The sequence below is a fragment of the Oncorhynchus keta genome, chromosome 2, assembly GCF_023373465.1.
Source record: "Oncorhynchus keta strain PuntledgeMale-10-30-2019 chromosome 2, Oket_V2, whole genome shotgun sequence".
NCBI lineage: Eukaryota > Metazoa > Chordata > Actinopteri > Salmoniformes > Salmonidae > Oncorhynchus > Oncorhynchus keta.
In genome coordinates, this window is record NC_068422.1 from 57,637,451 (window position 1) to 57,659,962 (window position 22,512).

Sequence of the window (22,512 nt, forward strand, 5' to 3'; positions counted from 1 at the left end):
AGTCGCCGGACCTCTGTCAGTCGCCCAACTGTAGCCCCACCCATTCCCCAGAGTCCCGCCTTAACCATAACGGGGTAGGGGGGCCAATCGCGTGCACCCACACCCGCTCCCCAACTCCTACACGCCAAAGATGGGGTCCCCCCTGATGCACCCCCGCACACAGACCCTCCCCGCCAAGCCCAAAGTGTCTGAGAAGCCCCTTCAGACCACGAGGTCCAACCCTCTTCCCAACTTGGCTGACAGCCCAACCACCCCCAAGTCGGAGCCCACCTCCCCCTCATCACCCCTGGGCAGCCCCCCCTGCGTCCCCAACAGCCCGCGGCCACGCCGCCACCCGCCCCTCACCGTGCCCCCCAAGCTCTCCATCCCCCTGTCCCCGATGCCACCCATGACCCCCCTTCGCCGGCACCGCCTCCACCCTGACCACAACGGTCACAAATCTGTCCCCACCATACAGGTGACTCCGCACCCCTCTCCGCTGGGGAGCCCCATCCCCACCCCCAAGGGCACTCCGGTGCACACACCCAAGGATAGCCCGGCAGGCACCCCCAGCCCCACGCCGCCCCCCAGCCCCTCCATCGGCGGACTGCCCTGGAGGACACGTCTCAACTCTATCAAGAACAGCTTCCTGGGCTCGCCGCGCTTCCATCGCAGGAAAATGCAAGGTACTGGACAGGACTGGGGTAGGAGACTTGGGGAGAGAGGGGAAAGGTGAGGAAATAAGGGAGGATTTCCACACACACTAACAGTGGGTATAAGAATGGGACCCTTTGGTGGCTCACAGCTACATCCTTTTGGGCTGCGTCGATCATCCCCAGCGTAACGACGTGCTGGAACAACCTGGTCAAGGGGATTGGTCGCCATGAGTTTTAAAATCCTACCTGTACCCAGATCATACTGCACTGTTAGGAAAGATATTTTATACTCTCCCAGCCTTAGCACAGGGGAATATCTGCATTCATCCCAAGAGGGTTAACAGTAATGGTTCTGTCCTATACGTTGTGATATAATCTTATTAAACCATGGGGGAGGGGTTCTTTATGCTAGTCCGATTAACTTCTGTATGATTAGTCATGTACATTATAAATCAACGGCTATTCCATTCCGATGAGAGGAGCAAAGATGAGAAGAAGATTTGTTTTGTGTTATAAGGAGCGTATAGTTTCAGACCTTTACCAGAGGCGTTAGTTCTCAAAGCGTGCAAGCTCATATATGTAATTAGGAAAACTGTAGGGTGTATTTTTCTTTGTCCAATGAGTGGTATAATGTTTTAATGCCTGTAGGTAAGTTGTCATGTAATATGTGCTGCACGGTGATACATCATTGAAATCCTCCATTACTAAGGGAAGCCTAGCGGTTAGAGCGTTGGGACAGAATCCCAGAGCCGGCAAGGTGGAAAGCTGTTTTTCCCTTGAGCAAGGCAAATAACCCCCGCAACAACTGCTTCCCGGTTGAATGCATTCAGTTGTGCGACTGACTAGGTATCCCTTTCCTTTCCCAAACTTGGATTTATACAACGTGAAGGGATATTGTCCATCTTATCCAGAATATCCATTGTAGATGATGGTATTACAATGGTAAAAGAACATTTGACAAACAATAGTGCTCTTAGATGTCAATCAAGCAATGTTGCACCTTTGTTTGACCTTTTCACCTTTAAAGGTCCAATGCAGCCGTTTTTATCTCAATATCAAATCATTTTTTGGTTAACAATTAAGTACATTGTTTTGAATTAAAATGGTCAAAATGAAACACAAATTGCTTCTCAGTAAAAGAGCGACTTCTCAAGTGCGAATGGACTGAGTGTGGAGCGGAAAACTGAAAATGAGCTGTTATTGGCATAGAGGTTTGGAAGTCTCTGTCTTGTTGGTCTATTATCAAATGTACCTCCTGGTGATGTCACCAGGCAGGCCAAAACTCCATCCCACCAAAACAGGCTGAATTTTCGTGTGGTCTTTTCAAACTCTTACACGAAAAGGGTAATCATCATCTTCACAATTTCACACTATTATTCCAACCCCATAGTGTGGAAATGTATATAAAATACAGGGAAATAATGTTTTTGACTGCATTGGGCCTTTAACCTTTCAATTTTGACATCTGTCTCTGCCTCTCTCCACAGTCCCCACCCAGGAGGACATGTCCAGCCTCACGCCAGACTCTTCACCAGAGTGAGTGACCCGGGGAAACATAAATACAGTGTTTGACAAACTTTGAGGTCAAGAAAGAAAGTGGCACACTCTAGCTATGCTCCCAAACCCTGAAGAAGGTGCTGCGTACCAAAATGTTGTTTGCTATATCCATGAGGGCATAACTAGAGTGTGCCACTTTCTTTTTATAGTTCACTCTCCTTAGTCAGCACCTCTACAGCACAGTTCTGGATGTGCGTCAGCCTATGCCTTTTACTAAACATTTAGAGGTCAAGCAACATAGGGACCCATAGGTGGTCTGTAGGCGTTCGTTCGGAAGATCTAACACAAGTCTTTAGGAAAATATCTGTCTTTTGTCATATCCCGTTTTACCTATTTGCTAATGAGCTTGCCTACACCTAGCAACTTGTTTTTTAAAATTATACAAGCAAAGAATATTCCATTTTATTTGAAACGACAAGCCAGACAAAATTAAATAGACCTATTTATATAATGGATATGAATTCTGGGGGCTGAAATGATTAAATATTAAAGCAATGAGACCTCTCACTAAAGGATCAGTCATATAAAATGTGTACTTAAATCCGATCTGGTTCTCTAGCAGATTAGTAAGAATGTCTCACCCAATGTCCAACCCCAATGCCTTTTTACCATTATTCAGATTACGACCTCTCCCTTTCGGTTATTTGAAAATGAAATAATCTACAAAATATGACTATTTTTAAAACAAGCCATAGAAAGTTGGTTGCAATTTCAGTTTAATTCACCAGAAAAGACATAACAAATAATACAACAAATATTTGGTGAAATTCGAATACACTAATTGATGTTTGGAGAAAAACATGTAAAAAATGTATAATCTTTGTAAATGATATCATGAATAGGACTGGTGGAGTTATGTCACACATGCAGCGAATACAAATATGTGGGAATGTCTGCTCTACTCAAAATTACAACCGACTAATTGCAGCATTACTTTAAAAATGGAAAGGGGAGAAAGTAAGGAACTTGTCTGGCAGACCTGCATTAAAGACCACAATTGGTTAAAGAAAATTGTAATAAATTAAAAGTATACCAGTTTAATTTAGGGACCAAAAAGAGTACAGCTGTGCCATATAATAGTTTGCAAGATTTTTGATGTACTGATTCCATGGCACATGGTTTATCAACTGATATACATGAACTGAATCCCCCAAAAACATTTCCACTGCATTTCAGCCCTGCCACAAAATGACCAGCTGACATCATGTCAGTGATTCTCTCGTTAATTAACACAGGTGTGAGTGTTGACGAGGACAAGGCTGGAGATCACTCTGTCATGCTGATTGAGTTCGAATAACAGACTGGAAGCTTCAAAAGGAGGGTGGTGCTTGGAATCATTGTTCTTCTTCTGTTGGTTACCTGTAAGAAAACATGTGCCGTCATCATTGCTTTGCACAAAAAAGGGCTTCACAGGCAAGGATATTGCTGCCAGTAAGATTGCACCTAAATAAACCATTTATCGGATCATAAAGAACTTCAAGGAGAGCGGTTCAATTGTTGTGAAGAAGGCTTCAGGGCACCCAAGAAAGTCCAGCAAGTGCCAGGACTGTCTCCTAAAGTTGATTCAGCTGCAAGATCGGGGCACCACCAGTACAGAGCTTGCTCAGGAATGGCAGCAGGCAGGTGTGAGTGCATCTGCACGTACAGTGAGGCGAAGACTTTCGGAAAAACATCAGGGACAGACTGATATTCTGCAAAAGATACAGGGATTGGACTGCTGAGGACTGGGGTAAAGTTATTTTCTCTGATGAATCCCCTTGACAAGGTGAGAGCTACCATCAGTCCTGTTTCATGCCAACAGTAAAGCATCCTGAGACCATTCATGTGTGGGGTTGCTTCTCAGCCAAGGGAGTGGGCTCACTCACCATTTTGCCTAAAAACACAGCCATGAATAAAGAATGGTACCAACACATCCTCCGAGAGCAACTTCTCCCAACCGTCCAGGAACAGTTTGGTGAGGAACAATGCCTTTTCCAGCATGATTGAGTACCTTGCCATAAGGTAAAATTGATAACTAAGTGGTCGGGGAACAAAATATCGATATTTTGGGTCCATGGTCAGGAAACTCCCCAGACCTTAATCCCATTGAGAACTTGTTGTCAATCCTCAAGAGGCAGGTGGACAAACAAAAACCCACAAATTCTGACAAACTCCAAGCATTGATTATGCAAGAATGGGCTGCCGTCAGCCAGGATGTGGCCCAGAAGTTAATTGACAGCATGCCAGGGCGGATTGGATCAACACTGCAAATATTGATTCTTTGCATCAACTTCATGTAATTGTCAATAAAAGCCTTTGACACTTATGGAATGCCTGTAATTATACTTCAGTATTCCATAGTAACATCTGACAAAAATATCTAAAGACACTGAGGCAGCAGACTTTGTGAAAATTCATATTTGTGTCATTCTCAAAACTTTTGGCCACGACTCTACAAAGCTACACCGGATTCAAAACGGAGTTTTTCAATTTAAATTACTACTCAAAATTCTTACAACCAATTAAATGTTATATACAGTGCCTTTGGAAAGTATTCAGAACCCTTGACTGTTACGTAACACATTTACATACATATTCAGACCCTTTACACAGTACTTTGTTGAAGCACATTTGTCTCAAGCTCTGTCAGGTTGGATGGGGAGCGTTGCTGGACAGCTATTTTCAGGTCTCTCCAGAGATGTCCCGAAGCCACTACTGCGTTGTCTTGGCTTGTGCTTAGGGTCGTTGTCCTGCTGGAAGGTGAACCTTTGACCCAGTCTGAGGTCCTGAGCGCTCTGGAGCAGATTTTAATCAAGGATCTCTCTGTAATTTGCTCTGTTCATCTTTGCCTCGATCTTGACAAATCTCCTAGTTCCTACCGCTGAAAAACATCCCCACAACATGATGCTGCCACCAACGTGCTTCACCGTAGGGACGGTGCCAGGTTTCCTCCTGACGTGACACTTGGCATTCAGGCCAAAGATTTCAATATTGATTTCATCACACCAGAGAATCTTGTTTCTTATGGTCTGAGAGTCTTTAGGTGCCCTTTGGCAAGTAGAAGTGTTTCTGTCTGTCTGTTTACTCCAATTAGCGGAGGGGTGGTAGGGTTAGGGGAAAATAATAAAGGAAAATATGTACAAATTAATTATATATTTTATATATATATTTACAAAAAATATGTATGGTGGATTGAAAATGATACAGACAATTACATTGATGGAAGCCACACTCTATCTGCAATATTAAAGCTGATGTACCCCCTAAAAATATTTTTTTTATAAAAAAGGTATCAGGCAAGGTTTCTAGTGATTGTGGTTCACCGATGTTGGCCTGTTAAGATAAAGTCTGGAGACATTAGTTCAGGGAGCTGCAGGTCTCAGGCAAGGTGATTCGTCATTTGATTGTGGGTCACTGAACCGCCTCTGTTACATACATGTGCACGAAAGTCAACTCATTCCACCTTCCTACCTCTCTGGTGTTTTCGCCACTGGGAGAGTGACTACGTAAGGTACAGACAGTAGAGGATTCTGCCCAAGAGGCCTGTGTGAACAATTCCCACAATTATGCAAATTGACCTCCTTCCAGTATTGCATCCCTCTCTCCTTCCTGTTGATTGGGCTATTTTTAGGGAATTTTCCCCCATGAATATTTTAGTGGTTTAGTTCCAGTTTGCTTCACAGACAGAGGGCCACAGTTAGAGTCTGGTTGAATAGTTGGAGATGAGGCAGAAACGAGGAAGGGGCCTTGAGGTAGGTTAGTTGCAAAGCTAGTCAGGATGATGTCATTGCTATTGGGGACCAATATGAGGCCATTTGGACAAACAGGGGGAGGAAGAGGGCTCACAGAACATGCACAAGTGTTGAAGTTAGATGGTAGAGGGAGGTGGAAACAGAATACCCTGGTTCAGATATGAATGTGCTTTTACCAACTCCTCTGACTATAATTGTCATGGCATAGATTATAGTCACCAAGCACATCTGGACCAGGCCTGGAGGGACAAAGTGATTTTAGAAACGTAAACCGTTTCTGTCCATTACCCTTAAAGATCAGACAAAGCATGGTAAATGTTGCATTATGCAAATGAGTGTGGCAGTACGTTAATTATTCCTCTTGATATGAGGCATTAGTATTCTCTCCAGCAGATACTAAATTAAGTGTGTGTGTGTGTGTGTGTGTGTGTGTGTGTGTGTGTGTGTGTGTGTGTGTGTGTGTGTGTGTGTGTGTGTGTGTGTGTGTGTGTGTGTGTGTGTGTGTGTGTGCGTGTGTGCGCGTGCGTCCTCATAAAACTATTTTTTTCTCCCTCCCTACAGGCTTGCCAAGAAGTCATGGTTTGGTAACTTCATCAACCTGGAGAAGGAGGAGCAGATCTTTGTGGTGATCAGAGACAAGCCTCTCAGCTCCATCAAAGCAGACATCGTTCACGCCTTCCTCTCTGTAAGGAGTCCTCACCACACCTCTTTACCCCTCACCACACCTCTTTACCCCTCACCACACCTCTTTACCCCTCACCACACCTCTTTACCCCTCACCACACCTCTTTACCCCTCACCACACCTCTTTACCCCTCACCACACCTCTTTACCCCTCACCACACCTCTTTACCCCTCACCCCTCACCACCACACCTCTTTACCCCTCACCACACCTCTTTACCCCTCACCACACCTCTTTACCCCTCACCACACCTCTTTACCCATCACCACACCTCTTTACCCCTCACCACACCTCTTTACCCCTCACCACACCTCTTTACCCCTCACCACACCTCTTTACCCCTCACCACACCTCTTTACCCCTCACCACACCTCTTTACCCCCTCACCACACCTCTTTACCCCTCACCACACCTCTTTACCCCTCACCACACCTCTTTACCCCTCACCACACCTCTTTACCCCTCACCACACCTCTTTACCCCTCACCACACCTCTTTACCCCTCACCACACCTCTTTTACCTCTTTACCCCTCACCACACCTCTTTACCCCTCACCACACCTCTTTACCCCTCACCGCACCTCTTTACCCCTCACCACACCTCTTTACCCCTCACCACACCTCTTTACCCCTCACCACACCTCTTTACCCCTCACCACACCTCTTTACCCCTCACCACACCTCCTTACCCCTCACCACACCTCTTTACCCCTCACCCCACCTCTTTACCCCTCACCACACCTCTTTACCCTCACCCACACCTCTTTACCCCTCACCACACCTCTTTACCCCTCACCACACCTCTTTACCCCTCACCACACCTCTTTACCCCTCACCACACCTCTTTACCCCTCACCACACCTCTTTACCCCTCACCACACCTCTTTACCCCTCACCACACCTCTTTACCCCTCACCACACCTCTTACCCCTCACCCCACCTCTTTACCCCTCACCACACCTCGTTACCCCTCACCACACCTCTTTACCCCTCACCACACCTCTTTACCCCTCACCACACCTCTTTACCCCTCACCACACCTCTTTACCCCTCACCACACCTCTTTACCCCTCACCACACCTCTTACCCCCTCACCACACCTCTTTACCTCTTTACCCCTCACCACACCTCTTTACCCCCTCACCACACCTCTTTACCCCTCACCACACCTCTTTACCCCTCACCACACTCTTTACCCCTCACCACACCTCTTTACCCCTCACCACCCTCTTTACCCCTCACCACACCTCTTTACCCCTCACCACACCTCTTTACCCCTCACCCTCACCCCTCACCACACCTCTTTACCCCTCACCACACCTCTTTACCCCTCACCACACCTCTTTACCCCTCACCACACCTCTTTACCCCTCACCACACCTCTTTACCCCTCACCACACCTCTTTACCCCTCACCACACCTCTTTACCCCTCACCACCTCTTTACCCCTCACCACACCTCTTTACCCCTCACCACACCTCTTTACCCCTCACCACACCTCTTTTCACCACACCTCTTTACCCCTCACCACCTCTTTACCCCTCACCACACCTCTTTACCCCTCACCACACCTCTTTACCCCTCACCACACCTCTTTACCCCTCACCGCACCTCTTTACCCCTCACCACACCTCTTTACCCCTCACCACACCTCTTTACCCCTCACCACACCTCTTTACCCCTCACCACACCTCTTTACCCCTCACCACACCTCTTTACCCCTCACCACACCTCTTTACCCCTCACCACACCTCTTTACCCCTCACCACACTCTTTACCCCTCACCACACCTCTTTACCCCTCACCACACCTCTTTACCCCTCACCACACCTCTTTACCCCTCCCACACCTCGCACCTCTTTTACCCTCTTTACCCCCGCACCTCTTTACCCCTCACCGCACTTCTTTACCCCCTCACCACACCTCTTTACCCCTCACCGCACCTCTTTACCCCTCACCGCACCTCTTTACCCCTCACCGCACCTCTTTACCCCTCACCGCACTTCTTTACCCCTCACCACACCTCTTTACCCTCACCACAACTCTTTACCCCTCACCACACCTCTTTACCCCTCACCACACCTCTTTACCCCTCACCACACCTCTTTACCCCTCACCACACCTCTTTACCCCTCACCACACCTCTTTACCCCTCACCACACCTCTTTACCCCTCACCACACCTCTTTACCCCTCACCACACCTCTTTACCCCTCACCACACCTCTTTACCCCTCACCACACCTCTTTACCCCTCACCACACCTCTTTACCCCTCACCACACCTCTTTACCCCTCACCACACCTCTTTACCCCTCACCGCACCTCTTTACCCCTCACCACACCTCTTTACCCCTCACCGCACCTCTTTACCCCTCACCGCACTTCTTTACCCCTCACCGCACCTCTTTACCCCTCACCGCACCTCTTTACCCCTCACCGCACCTCTTTACCCTTCACCACAGCTCTTTACCCCTCACCGCACCTCTTTACCCCTCACCACTCCTCTTTACCCCTCACCGCACCTCTTTACCCCTCACCGCACCTCTTTACCCCTCACCGCACCTCTTTACCCCTCACCACACCTCTTTACCCCTCACCGCACCTCTTTACCCCTCACCGCACCTCTTTACCCCTCACCGCACCTCTTTACCCCTCACCACACCTCTTTACCCCTCACCACACCTCTTTACCCCTCACCACACCTCTTTACCCCTCACCACACCTCTTTACCCCTCACCACACCTCTTTACCCCTCACCACACCTCTTTACCCCTCACCGCACCTCTTTCTCTCCCTCTCCATCTACTGTGTGTGTATATCTTCTTCTCTCGCTCTCTCTCTCTCTCCTCTCTCTCTCTGTCCTTTGTCACCCCCCTACTTATGATGCCATTTGACTTATTGCATGGAATTATATTTCAGAGTTCCTGGTCTTCAGACATTGAAATCATTATTAGAGCTACCACGCAATGTGAAAGGGAAAAGGGGATACCTAGTCAGTTGTACAACTGAATGCATTCAACTGAAATGTGTCTTCTGCATTTATCCCAAACCCTCTGAATCAGGTGGCTATGTTCATTGGTTTGTCCTTGAGGCAAAGTGGATAAATTCACTGTAAAGCAACTGTGATTATTCTTTCGATTTAGAGCAACTTTCAGTCCGTGCTACTGCCCTCTGTTGCTTTCCCAGTGAAGGTCAGTGTTATTGTGTAATCAGTGAACAGCAGCCTGCTTTTTGTAGCCAGCATCTGATTGGTGCACAGCGGTCTGGTTTCTGACGTTAACGAGTGCCAAGTAAAGGGCTTGATTGAGTCTTCTAGTTTTTCTTGGCCACACTGTGCATAGCTGTGTCATTATAATGGTAGAACACAGCGTCAAAACAGTCAAAACGACAATGGATGGAAACTGACTTTGACACTAAACGCTCATGGCACAACCTTTATCCGACACTACAGTGGTTGGCTTGCATTAACCTTACACCTAGCCAATTGTCTAACCTTAACAGGTCCGCTTTATTTCCCAGCAGGTTTGTTTCAGTTCATTTTAAAAGGCACCTTTAGTCCCCGTCGCCCAACACTGTGTTGTTGCCGCGTGTCCCCTGTCTCTTCAGCGCTGTCTATTGTAATTGACTCAGAGTCTGATGGTTCCTAACAGCGCTGTGCTGTTAGTGTAACAGGTCCCGTGTTGTCTCTTCCTGTCTTTGTCTCTCCTTGTCTCGCCTCTTCTCTGTATTTTAGTCCTGTACATATCCTTTTTCTCACTCGTCACACGTGTAAACGGTCGCTGTGTGCAAGCGGATTGTTTTCCCTCTCTTTATCCTTGTTTTCGCTCTCTCTCTCTCTCTCTCTCCCACCCTCCACCTCCCTCTCTGCCTCTGCTTCCCACCTTTGCCCCCTCTCCCTCCCTTTCTCCTCTCTCTCTCTCTCTCTCTCTCTCTCTCTCTCATATAGATCCCCAGTCTCAGCCACAGTGTGATCAGTCAGACTAGTTTCCGGGCGGAGTATAAGTCCACAGCCGGCCCTACAGTGTTTCAGAAGCCGGTCAAGTTCCAGGTGGACATCACCTACACAGAGAGCACCGCCGCCACCAAAGAGAACGGCATCTATTCGGTCACCTTCACCCTGCTCTCAGGTAACGCGCACAGAAAGGCAGGCAGAGCAGGGAGGCACATGAGCGCACACGCACATATTAACATACACACACGCACAAACGCTGTATCCACACTGGCACTTCCTGGATATGTACACACATGCACAAACACACACGCGTCCACGCTGATGCAAGCGCCATTACACAGAAGAAGCCAGGTGAGAAGAAGGACAGAGAAACAGAGACCTTTTCCCACCATGATCACACTGCACTTTTGTCCCTGCTGAGTGTCGAAGGGCAACCTCTGGCCAATGACACTGGAGCGTCATCTCCAGCCAAATATTCTGTGTCGTCTCTGCAGTATGTCTGCTTATTCCGATGTGGATAACTTATGTTCAATTGATGTTGAACAGACTCTTATTTAATTCCGCTGAATTCCATTTTGATTTACAGGAAACGTGCTTGAATTAAAATTGAAGCTTCGTTGAGGGCTATTATTGTGAGGAAAATCATTTCTATTCGATGTCATTGTTTTCATAACGTTGACACTCTTTGCGTCCTACCGGTGTGGCATTGTGTTTCAACATCACAAGCTTGTTTTTCTGTCTATTATTCTGGTTATTTTCAAGAGCAATTCTATTTTTCAGTCAATCAAGTCCTAAGTGTTTTTCTCTGTTTCTCTCAATTTCTCTCACTCCCTTCCTCTACCTTCTCTCTCCCTCCCTCGCTATCTCTCTCCTCATCCTCTCTCTCCCCCCCTAACTCTCTACCTCCCTCGTTTTTTCTCTCTGTCTCTCCCACTCTCTCTCACCAGGTCCCAGCCGCCGTTTCAAGCGTGTGGTTGAGACCATTCAGGCTCAGCTGATGAGCTCACATGACCAGCCCGGGGTCCAGCAGATCTCTGGTAAGTAGAGACCCTCCCCTCGCCACCCCCTACACCCCTCCACTACCCCCCCCCCTCCTCCCGGCATCCCCGTAGCTCACGGCAACGCCACAGTCACAGTGCGGCTCGACTCACACGCTTTGGCACAAGGCATCTCCACATGCATGGCCCACACCATGGCAGATGCACCTGGCACCAACAAAGCAACAACGTTGGTATCCTTCGAGACATCTAGAGGGGGCACACACTCTCCTGACCTTCTTGCATTCACACACCAGGGCCCAGTCATGACCTTCACAAACATCATTCATTTGACAACGTTTTCTGCTAACTTTTTAAAACTTTCCAACCAGCTCTAGGTTAAGAGGTTGTTTTGTTGAACTTAGGTCCAGTATAACCTTCCCATATAGAGAATATGGACCAAAATGATGTAGCAGTTCAAAACGATCCTCCTCACATTAGCTCAGTACATGTATGTATTATATGGTTTTGTATTCTGGGATGAAGATGGGTTGAACAGGGAGGAATGGAAGAAAAGAAAGACAGAGTCACGTTCTGTTCTTCACTTGTCCTTGTTTTTTTTTGTTGTGTGCCTGTATTGTATAAATTTGGGAGTTTCTTCACTTGATAACAGCACCCACTGCTGGTGAGACACGGCATTACATACATTACATAGTACATACTATAGAATATAGTGGCTAGAGCCATCTTTTTTACTCCTGGGCCCACAGTATGAGAGTGTGCAGACTAATGTATATGTCCTAGTCTAGTACTTTAACACCTGACAAAAATAATCAAAACTTTGGTCATCATCAAAACTTTGGTGAAGTGTACACATTAAAGGGACATTTATAAAATCTTCATATTCATGATCTCCAGCACCACCCCAACATCAACATACATGAAAGCGTTTCTATGTTTTGTAGTAAAAAAAAAAGGTAGAGGAAGATAAGTGTTTCCAATGAAATCATCTGTGTGCATTTGAACCATTTATGAGTATGCATTTTCTACTAATTGACTACTAATTGGTTGATGATGTCATGGGAAATACTTATCTTCCTCTATATTTTTTACTACAAAACATAGAAACACATGTTGGGGTGGTGCTGGAGAAGGATTTCTTAAGTGTATTTCCCTTTAATGCACACACACACACACACACACACACACACACACACACACACACACACACACACACACACACACACACACACACACACACACACACACACACACACACACACACACACACACACACACACACACACACACACACCTTCCCCAGGAGCGAAGAACACTGGTTTGACCACTCTCTAGTCCACACATTTAGCACATGCACCAGCTAGCAGTTTTAGCACTTTGAATGCCTGGGACTCACCCTGTCACCGATGGGAACTGTTATCAGGCACTGTATGCAACACCCCCACCACTTTCTCCATCAATAACTCATCCCCACCACTCTTTCACTGTTGCTTTCACTCTTTTTTCTTTCCTTCTTTCCTTCCTTCTCACATTCTTTCTTTCAGTTTGTCTTTGTCCCTATTTCTCTCTTCCTTCGGGGTTGGGGTCAAAGGTTTTACCTTATTCCAGGGAATTCCTTGAAATTCAATTAATGAATTGAAAAAAACATTATTTCAAATATTGTTTGATTTTCCAATTCATGAATTGACATTCAGTTGTTTTCCAGAATTAGTTGAGGTGGAATTGACCACAACCCTGTAGCCGTGTATGTTCTATCCCTTTTCTATCCATCTCTCTTTCTTTCCCTATTTCCTTTCTTCACCTGTCAGTCATTCCCTGCCTGCGTTTGGTCATCATCCACAGCTTCAATCTAACTGCACTTGGCAGAGAATCACTAAAATAACTGAATGACTGGTCCAGCATGCTGAGTGGAATGCAAGGGTTTCAACCAGAGCCATAGACAGTCTACAAAGAGTCTGGAAACTGATCATCTATGTCAGCTCCAAATATTCCATGCATGTGATGGTCTTGGACTTTTTGGTGACAAGATGGCTGCCTAGATCATTCTAAACCTAAAACTGAGTGTGCCTGACTCTCTCTGTGTGTGTGTGTGTGTGTGTGTGTGTGTGTGTGTGTGTGTGTGTGTGTGTGTGTGTGTGTGTGTGTGTGTGTGTGTGTGTGTGTGTGTGTGTGTGTGTGTGTGTGTGTGTGTGTGTGTGTATGGCTCTGGGATGGATCAATTCACTGAATGCTAGATATCACACACTGATGCTGAACAGTGTGTGTCACGTATGACAACACACTGAGAGCATGTGTTTCAGCCCCCCCCCCAACAAAAAAAAAACTAAAACGATTTGACCAACCGCACGCAACCTTTACTAATATTAAGTCAACCGCTAGAATAATATTTGAAACAGATCTGTGCAACCTAGTTGCACTCACTCCTTCAGTGTCCGAGACCAGAGGGGACTGCATGCGGTGCCACGTTTTAAGAGTACTATTAGCTGCTACAGATGACACTCATATACTGTGGAAATTGTGACTTACTTTGTACGTGTGAATATTCCATGAGAAAAGGGAAGCCAGGTGTGTGTGTGTGTGTGTGTGTGTGTGTGTGCGTGCGTGCGTGCGTGCGTGCGTGCGTGCGTGCGTTTGCGCAAATACATTTTCTCCTCCTTTTGTACTTTGAGTACCCCCCTCCCAAGTAGAATATTTCTAATCTCCCATTAGCTTTCACCCTCCCCAGCTAATGAAGGATTGAGGAAGAGAAAGGGTTGCATACAGAGAGTCCAAGCGAGAGACACAGACTGACAGATGGGTAGAGAGAGAGAAACAGAAAGTCTGAAGAGAAGCAATGGAAGCAGACCCCCCACCACCCTTTTTTTGAAACGCATGGACTTTAAACATCCATGCAAAGTAAGAGTAAGACGTTCCATTTGAAGCGTTTGTTTCCAAAACGCAAAATATCTTACCATTAACATGGGCTGGTGAAAAGAATAGACGTGATTTTGTTGAAAATATTGCAAGGTAATTTTATTTTAGAGGGACAAGTGGGAAAACGCTACATAACCACCCCAAACCAAAAGAAAATGTATCCCGATTCGTTTTAAACAGTTATGTACAGTGCATTCGGAAAGTATTCAAACCACTTGACTTTTTTCTATTTATTTTACATTACAGCCTTATTCTAAAATTGATTAAATAGTTTTTTCCTCGTCAATCTACACACAATACCGTCTAATGACAAGGCAAAAACGGTTTATTTCATTTTTTATTTACAAATGAATTAAAAATAAACAAAAGTATTCAGACCCTATCCGTACTTAATTGAAGCACCTTTGGCAGTGATTACAGCCTTCCCATTGGGCACAGACTGTAACGGTTCTCTTGTGGTGAAGGAGAGTCGGACCAAAATGCAGCGTGTAGATTGCGATCCATGTTTAATAAACAAACGTAAAACACGAATCAATTATAAACACTACAAAACAAAGAACGTAATGAACACCGAAACAGCCTATACTTGTGTGAACTAACAAAGAGACAGGAACAAGGACACTAAGGACAATCACCCACCAAGCACACAAAGAATATGGCTGCCTAAATATGGTTCCCAATCAGAGACAACGATAAACACCTGCCTCTGATTGAGAACCACTTCAGACAGCCATAGACTTATCTAGAACACCCCACTAAGCTACAATCCCAATACCAACATACCACATACAAAAACCCCATGCCACACCCTGGCCTGACCAAATAAATGAAGATAAACACAAAATACCTCGACCAGGGCGTGACAGAACCCCCCTAAGGTGCGGACTCCCGGACGCACCTCAAAACAATAGGGAGGGTCCGGGTGGGCGTCTGTCCATGGTGGCGGCTCCGGCGCAGGACGTGGACCCCAATCAATCACCGTCTTAGTCCCTCCTCCTCGCGTCCTTGGATAGTCCACCCTCGCCGCCGACCATGGCCTAGTAGTCCTCACCCAGAACCCCACTGGACTGAGGAGCAGATCGGGACTGAGGGGCAGCTCGGGACTGAGGCAGCTCGGGACTGAGGGGAAGCTCGGGACTGAGGGGAAGCTCGGGACTGAGGGGAAGCTCGGCACTGAGAGGAAGCTCAGCACTGAGAGGAAGCTCAGGCAGGTAGTTGGCTCCGGCAGATCCTGGCTGGCTGGCGGATCTGGAAGAGTCTGGTTGACTGGCGGATCTGGAAGAGTCTGGTTGACTGGCAGATCTGGAAGAGTCTGGTTGACTGGCAGATCTGGAAGAGTCTGGTTGACTGGCAGATCTGGAAGAGTCTGGTTGACTAGCAGATCTGGAAGAGTCTGGTTGACTAGCAGATCTGGAAGAGTCTGGTTGACTGGCGGATCTGGAAGAGCCTGGCTGACTGGCGGATCTGGAAGAGTCTGGCTGACTGGCGGATCCTGGCAGACTGACGGATCTGGCTGCTCCATACTGACTGGCGGCTCTGGCTGCTCCACGCTGACTGGCGGCTCTGGCTGCTCCATGTAGGCTGACAGCTCTGGCGGCTTCTTACAGACTGGCAGCTCTGGCGGCTCCGTGCAGACTGGCAGCTCCGTGCAGACTGGCAGCTCCTTGCAGACTGGCAGCTCCTTGCAGACTGGCAGCTCCTTGCAGACTGGCAGCTCTTTGCAGACTGGCAGCTCTGGCTGCTTCATGCAGACTGGCAGCTCTGGCTGCTTCATGTAGACTGGCAGCTCTGGCTGCTCCATACAGACTGGCAGCTCTGGCTGCTCCATGCAGGCTGGCAGCTCTGGCTGCTCCATGCAGGCTGGCAGCTCTGGCTGCGCTGAACAGGCAGGAGACTCCAGCAGCGCTGTAGAGGAGGAAGGCTCTGGCAGCGCTGAACAGGCGGGAGACTCCAGCAGCGCTGTAGAGGAGGAAGGCTCTGGCTGCGCTGAACAGGCGGGAGACTCCGGCAGCGCTGGAGAGGCGAGGCGCACTGTAGGCCTGATGCGTGGTGCTGGCACTGGTGGGACTGGACCAAGAACACGCACAGGAAGCCTGGTGCGGGGAGCTGCTACCGGAGGGCTGGGGTGTGGAGGTGGTACTGGATAGACCGGACCGTGCAGGCGCACTGGAGCTCTTGAGCACCGAGCCTGCCCAACCTTACCCGGTTGAATGCTCTCGGTCGCCCTGCCAGTGCGGCGAGGTGGAATAGCCCGCACTGGACTATGCAGGCGAACTGGAGACACCGAGCGCAAGGCTGGTGCCATGTAAGCCGGCCCAAGGAGACGCACTGGGGACCAGATGCGTAGAGCCGGCTTCATGGCATTTGGCTCGACGCTCAATCTAGCCCGGCCGATACGCGGAGCTGGAATACACCGCACCGGGCTATGCACCAGCACTGGAGACACCGTGCGCACCACAGCATAACACGGTGCCTGCCCGGTCGCTCTAGCCCTCCGGTAAGCACAGGGAGTTTGCGCAGGGCTCCTACCTGGCATAGCCATACTCCCTACATACACTGTAGAGGTGTGTTAGAGAGTAACTGTGTACTCTGCTCCCAGATATCTCTCAGCGGTCAGACACTTTGACCAGCAAACCCTCCAAGCCACTGTTTCCCTAATGAAATACTCACTCGATTGGACAAACAGTAAACTACTAGCCTGAGCCTCCCTCACTACACCCGATGACTCTTAACCTCACCATCAACACACTACGGTGTCACTAATGCACAGTGTGTGTGTGTGTGTGTGTGTGTGTGTGTGTGTGTGTGTGTGTGTGTGTGTGTGTGTGTGTGTGTGTGTGTGTGTGTGTGTGTGTGTGTGTGTGTGTGTGTGTGTGTGTGTGTGTGTGTGTGAGTGTGTGTGAGAGAGAGATCCTTTGCATGGCACAGTGTGTGTTGGGATGTCCACTTCCCTTCCATTCCATGCGTAAAACACATTGTAGACCATCAATAACAAATGGCTATGTAGCACAAGAACAATGGTAAGTGATAGCAAGATGACATTGCGTAAGTATTTTGTGTTTGGTCCAAAAAAAAACACCCACCTAATTAACTTTAAAAAGGACAGTTAGACTGGTAGATTTCAAGAACGTTTGGAGTAAACCTGTATATGTTTGACTCTCAGTGGAACACTAAGGGCTGGCCTCCCAGAACCAGATTAAGCCTGTTATTGAATTAAAAAGCACTTTCAATTTAAGAACCCCATTGTGCATGCTTTTTAGTCCAGGACTAGGCTTAATCTGTGTCCAGGAAACCTCTTACTTGAAAGCAAAATAGATTGTGTGATGAGTGATGTTATTGTGATGATGGCATGTTGTTCACATTGTCTGTGTTTGTCTGGGCGCACTGTATGGACTCATTCTAAGGTATGCTTTTATTGTGGTGATTAGGATAGTTAGCAGGAGCTTGGAAGGCAAGACATTATGTTTTGTCGTACTCTGAAATGCTGCTCATCCCTTCCTCTCATTTCCTCTCCTCCCCACTTTTCTTCAGAAAGAGAGCAATTGGGTATGCTTGGCTTTTGTTACAGACCTGCTCTACCACTTCCTATTTCTACTAATCATCTCCTAATCAAGACCTTGACTAGCTAAATCAGGAGGGTTAGAGCAGGGCCGGAACACAAATCTGCACTCAGTGACTCTCTAGGATGCAGATTGGACCACCCCTGCCCCAAATCTGGTCTTTTTAGCACTCACCCTTCCAGAGCTCAAGCTAGCCCTCCTATGTCACCACTCTCACCCAAACCAGGTAGAACAGAGACTCAAAAGCCCACTGGTTTTATGTGAACCCTACATTTTCTTCTATGGATTACTGTTGTTTCCCAACCTTAGGTCTCCTAACTTAGCACCTTGACACTGATGTGCCATCGCCTCAGCCTTGAGACAGTGTTAATGTACATACTAACAGTCTAACACATGTAATCAAATTCTCTTTTTTTTACCACCCACGTGGCTTTTATGAGTCTCCTTTCTACCTCCTGGAGCGTCACCTTCAGTCCTTTCCTCATCACCACCCTCTCCTTCCCGTCACCCTCTCCTCCTTCCTCACGTTAACCCCATTGCTCATTCGCTGTTTGTTCTCTCTCTCTCTTTTTTTTCTTTTCTTCCCGTCTGTGTACCTAGGCAGCCCGTTGAGTAACTTCTTTGACGTAATTAAACAACTTTTTTCAGACGAGAAGAGCAGCCAGGCGTCGCACAACGCCCCTGGCACGCCCGGCACAGCTAGCCCCGCCCCCGCCAAGCATGCCCCCGGCAGCAGGCGAAATGAGTCATGTCCCCTGCCCACTCAGCCCCAGCCCACCCAGCCCACTGACTCTAAATGCCCCCCGCCTCCGGGCAAAGACAAACAAACAAAGATGGCCGCCGTCAGCCGGACTGGGGAACAACCTTAAGACCGGAGAGAAGTAGCTAGCTCTCTGTTGCATGACTAGATAATAACCACCTGTTATCAGGTCGTTCAAAACCCAGTACAAAGCCCACAAGAGTGTGTGAGAGATGAGAAATGAAATGAGAGATGCTGCTGGTTTCTTTGCTTCAGTCAGTAGGCTTAGTGTGTTTGTGTCTCGAAAAAAATCTACTTTTGATTATCGCCCGAGATGATAAACTTTTGTACTGTGTAATAATGGAATGACTACAATTTTAGTTTAGCAATCGACCATTGATCAGTATTTGACAATATTAAGTACTACATGTAGCCATGTTTCTTTTCTGTTCCTCTATCCTCTCGTCCCGTTCCCACGCCGTGGGGTGTGTGTGTCGGTGTGTGTGTGTGTCTCCTCTGCTCTGTGATGATGGCTTGACCTTGTCTCTACCACCAGGGATCATCACTAAAACCTATTAGAGAAACAAGATGGAGGACAGTGTGTGTGTCCCAACCTGGGGCACTTTGTCAACAACGGGAGTAAGTGAGCCAGAGGCGGAGGACAAGAGAAAGACTTCACATACTTCACACTGCTGTCCCCCTCCTCCCCATGCACCCCTCCTGCTTTCCACCTGCACACACACACACACACATACACTAAACATTAGAGTACTAGAGACTCTCTCATCATCGTGACAGACACCCAGAGACATATTAGCCGAAGAGTTGGAGAAAAGCCTTAAAAAGACAATGATGTTTGTCAAACCTATACTACACACATCCACTCTCCTCCTTTCTCTCCTCCTTGTCTGTCCTCCTATACTCACACACACACACGCACACACCCGGGGGATGTAAGGACTTGCGCACAAAGACGAATGGAAGTAGAACCACTGGCTCCTACGAAAGTTGGAGAGAGGTGGCGCGACTCTTGGACGTTGGATGAACGTTGGCTGAACGTTGGCTAAACGTTGGCTGGATTGTAATTCTTTTTAATGTAGTCCTTCTTTGTGAACTACAGGATTTTAACACTTTAGACTTCTTCAGACTCTGTGTCATTGCTGTAAATGAAATTAAATTGAGTTAATTAACTTTGGGTGGGCATTTGGGAGGGAGGGGTACACAAATGAATGATCTATTCTGTTGTACAGACTATGTTCCCATATGTACAACGTTTGTGTAGTTGTGACATTATGTTTAGCTAAGAATTGTGTTAACTTATCACTATGTTTTGTGTTTTCTACTTGTTCGACGTGTTTTATCGATTAAATGTTTTATTTTATTTTCGGTTCCCTTTTGAGGGATGAATCATTTCAGGGTTTTATTTTCTTCCATTTTGTTTTGCTCATGTTCCTTTGAAATATCTGCAGGATTCAGACAACAGTGGACATAATTATTATGTATATTTGTTTCCCTTATTGTATTTTCTTGTCATGTTTGTTTTAATATATTCCGGGTTATTTATATAAATGATGGAGAAAATGTACTAGATAATTTAAAGATTGTTTTTGTTTGTTTAATGTTTAATTTATTGATCATTGAGAATTCACAAAATGTTTTTGTGAACATTTTTTTCCCAGCTTGGATGAGAAAGCTTGTAATATATACATTTGGCAAATGATTTACGGTAATTTAAGAATGTAGATTAGTCTCTGAGAGGAACGAGCCCTCTGTTGATAATAATTGTGCGTTCCTTCTCGTTGTGTGTGTACGACGACAAAGGCAACCCTCCAGCCACTTGCCTTGTAAATACAAAAAAAATTGCTCACAAACTTATTTAAAAAACCAAGGGGATTCCTACTCTTAGCTTTGACCTTGTATTGTCGTTTGCATGTCCAACATTTGTCTTTTCTTTGCATGTTGTTGTTGGAATTGTTCTGTCCCTTTTCCCTCTTTCCCCCCTTTCTTTCTTTCTTTCTTTCTTTCTTTCTTTCTTTCTTTCTTTCTTTCTTTCTTTCTTTCTTTCTTTCCAGTCTCTAAATTTGTTTCTCTTATTTTTATTTTCTCTCACCACTTCGGTTGTTTGTTCGTCTTTGAGTTCTTTCTCGCAACCTCCCTTCTCCTTCCTTATACTACTGTGCACATTTACCGTGCAATGCATCCTCTGCACACACACACAGTTAAACACACACACACACAGTTACACACACACAGTTACACACACACAGTTACACACACACACACACACACACACACACACACACACACACACACACACACACACACACACACACACACACACACACACACACACACACACACACACACACACACACCGTTTCTCTCAAAGAGAGACCTGATACTCTGGTCACGAACTCTGTCTGGGGTGGGAATTGGTATCAGAGAGATAAAAATAAAGCAATACCTATTATTGTTATTCTTTCTATTTTGTACTATTGGGTAGCCAGGCCACACAGGACGATGGACATACAGTAGAACACAACACCAGGAGCGCTGGTATTTAGCAGGAAACCCACTGGCAATGTATCCCCTTGTGACATAACTGTGAACAACTTCAGTGCAAAAGGAAATAAATCTGTTGACTTTGGAATTGCGTGGTGGTGATGTCTGATTTTAGCCTACACACTTCCATGGGCGCATGCTATTCTAAAAGGGGCTAATATAGAAATGCTGATGGTAATTATTGTGAGCAAAACATTTGACATACTGTATGTACAGTATAATAAAATATTCAGAGTTCTGTTCTTCCTGTCCAATATCTATCTCCTCTAGTTCCATCAACAAGAGAGAGGATGGACTCTAGTAAGTAACAGCAGCCTCTAAATGCTTCATGTCTTACCAACAGAGTCTCAGTACCTGCTATTATATTGGCGGTATAACCATAAATATCCATATTCTAGATCAATTCCAGCCATAGTACGTTGCATCCATTTCCTCTCTTTAAGCAATGGACATTTTCTAGATGTCCTATGTCGGTCGCGTGGAACAAGTCCCACACATCACTAGATGGCAGCAGTACTTCTCCAGTTATCCATCGACCCTCCTTCCTGCTCGCTGGGCTACATGAGGAACTGATGGTGAGTTTGCGGTTCAACAACTGCAAAACTCTTTATGCTTCACTTTCTGCAGCACCTTCAGTTGTCCTTTCACTGTTTGTGGCACGTGTGGCAAGAAGCTGCTCACTACCCTAGCTTCTCTAACCATCACACTGAGACTAAAGTAACTGTCTTCACAGTACCTTGGACATTCACAGGGGCAGAGAGTGCAGGTTTGAGGGCCAGTAGGATCACAGTAAAAGGTGTTCTGTCCGGTGGCAGCTTCACCCAAAAGCCCTGCCTCTTCTCTCCTTCATGACAGAGTACCATTACCAACCTGTGCTGGCGTCACTGGTGACATCACCGCACTGCGAGTTACTACGCTACACTACACCGGTTATTTATCTCCAGGCCTGCTGGTATGTCTGTCCTTCTCCCCACATGGGGTCCATCTCAATATTTGAATGTGGCCTCCTCTCCTCATCCTCTTTCCTTCACCATAACTGACATTTAAGAACAGACATAGTTACTTGACTTTCACTTATGTACTTATTTCACATCAGTACAGTTGAAGGAAACAAAACAATGGAAGAACAAAGAAGCCAACTATGACTACTGAGATGCAGCCAGTGGCTTACTCTCTGCAGG

The 22,512-nt window shown here is 46.7% G+C and overlaps 1 protein-coding gene across 3 annotated transcripts in view; it reads left to right on the forward strand.

Moving 5' to 3' along the window:
* Positions 1–21,139, forward strand: part of LOC118362181 (serine/threonine-protein kinase BRSK2-like) — a 179,414-nt gene extending 158,275 nt beyond the window's left edge. For 2 of the 3 annotated variants that reach the window (XM_052478941.1, XM_052478947.1), the window contains 6 exons: positions 458–665; positions 2,123–2,171; positions 6,485–6,608; positions 10,554–10,734; positions 11,507–11,596; positions 18,631–21,139. In XM_052478941.1, coding sequence (XP_052334901.1) covers positions 458–665; positions 2,123–2,171; positions 6,485–6,608; positions 10,554–10,734; positions 11,507–11,596; positions 18,631–18,899 — 921 coding nt within the window. In that variant the 3' untranslated portion in view covers positions 18,900–21,139. The remainder of the gene's footprint in view (positions 1–457; positions 666–2,122; positions 2,172–6,484; positions 6,609–10,553; positions 10,735–11,506; positions 11,597–18,630) is intronic. The other variant, XM_052478957.1, reaches the window with a different exon arrangement.
* Positions 21,140–22,512: the final 1,373 nt, after the last annotated feature.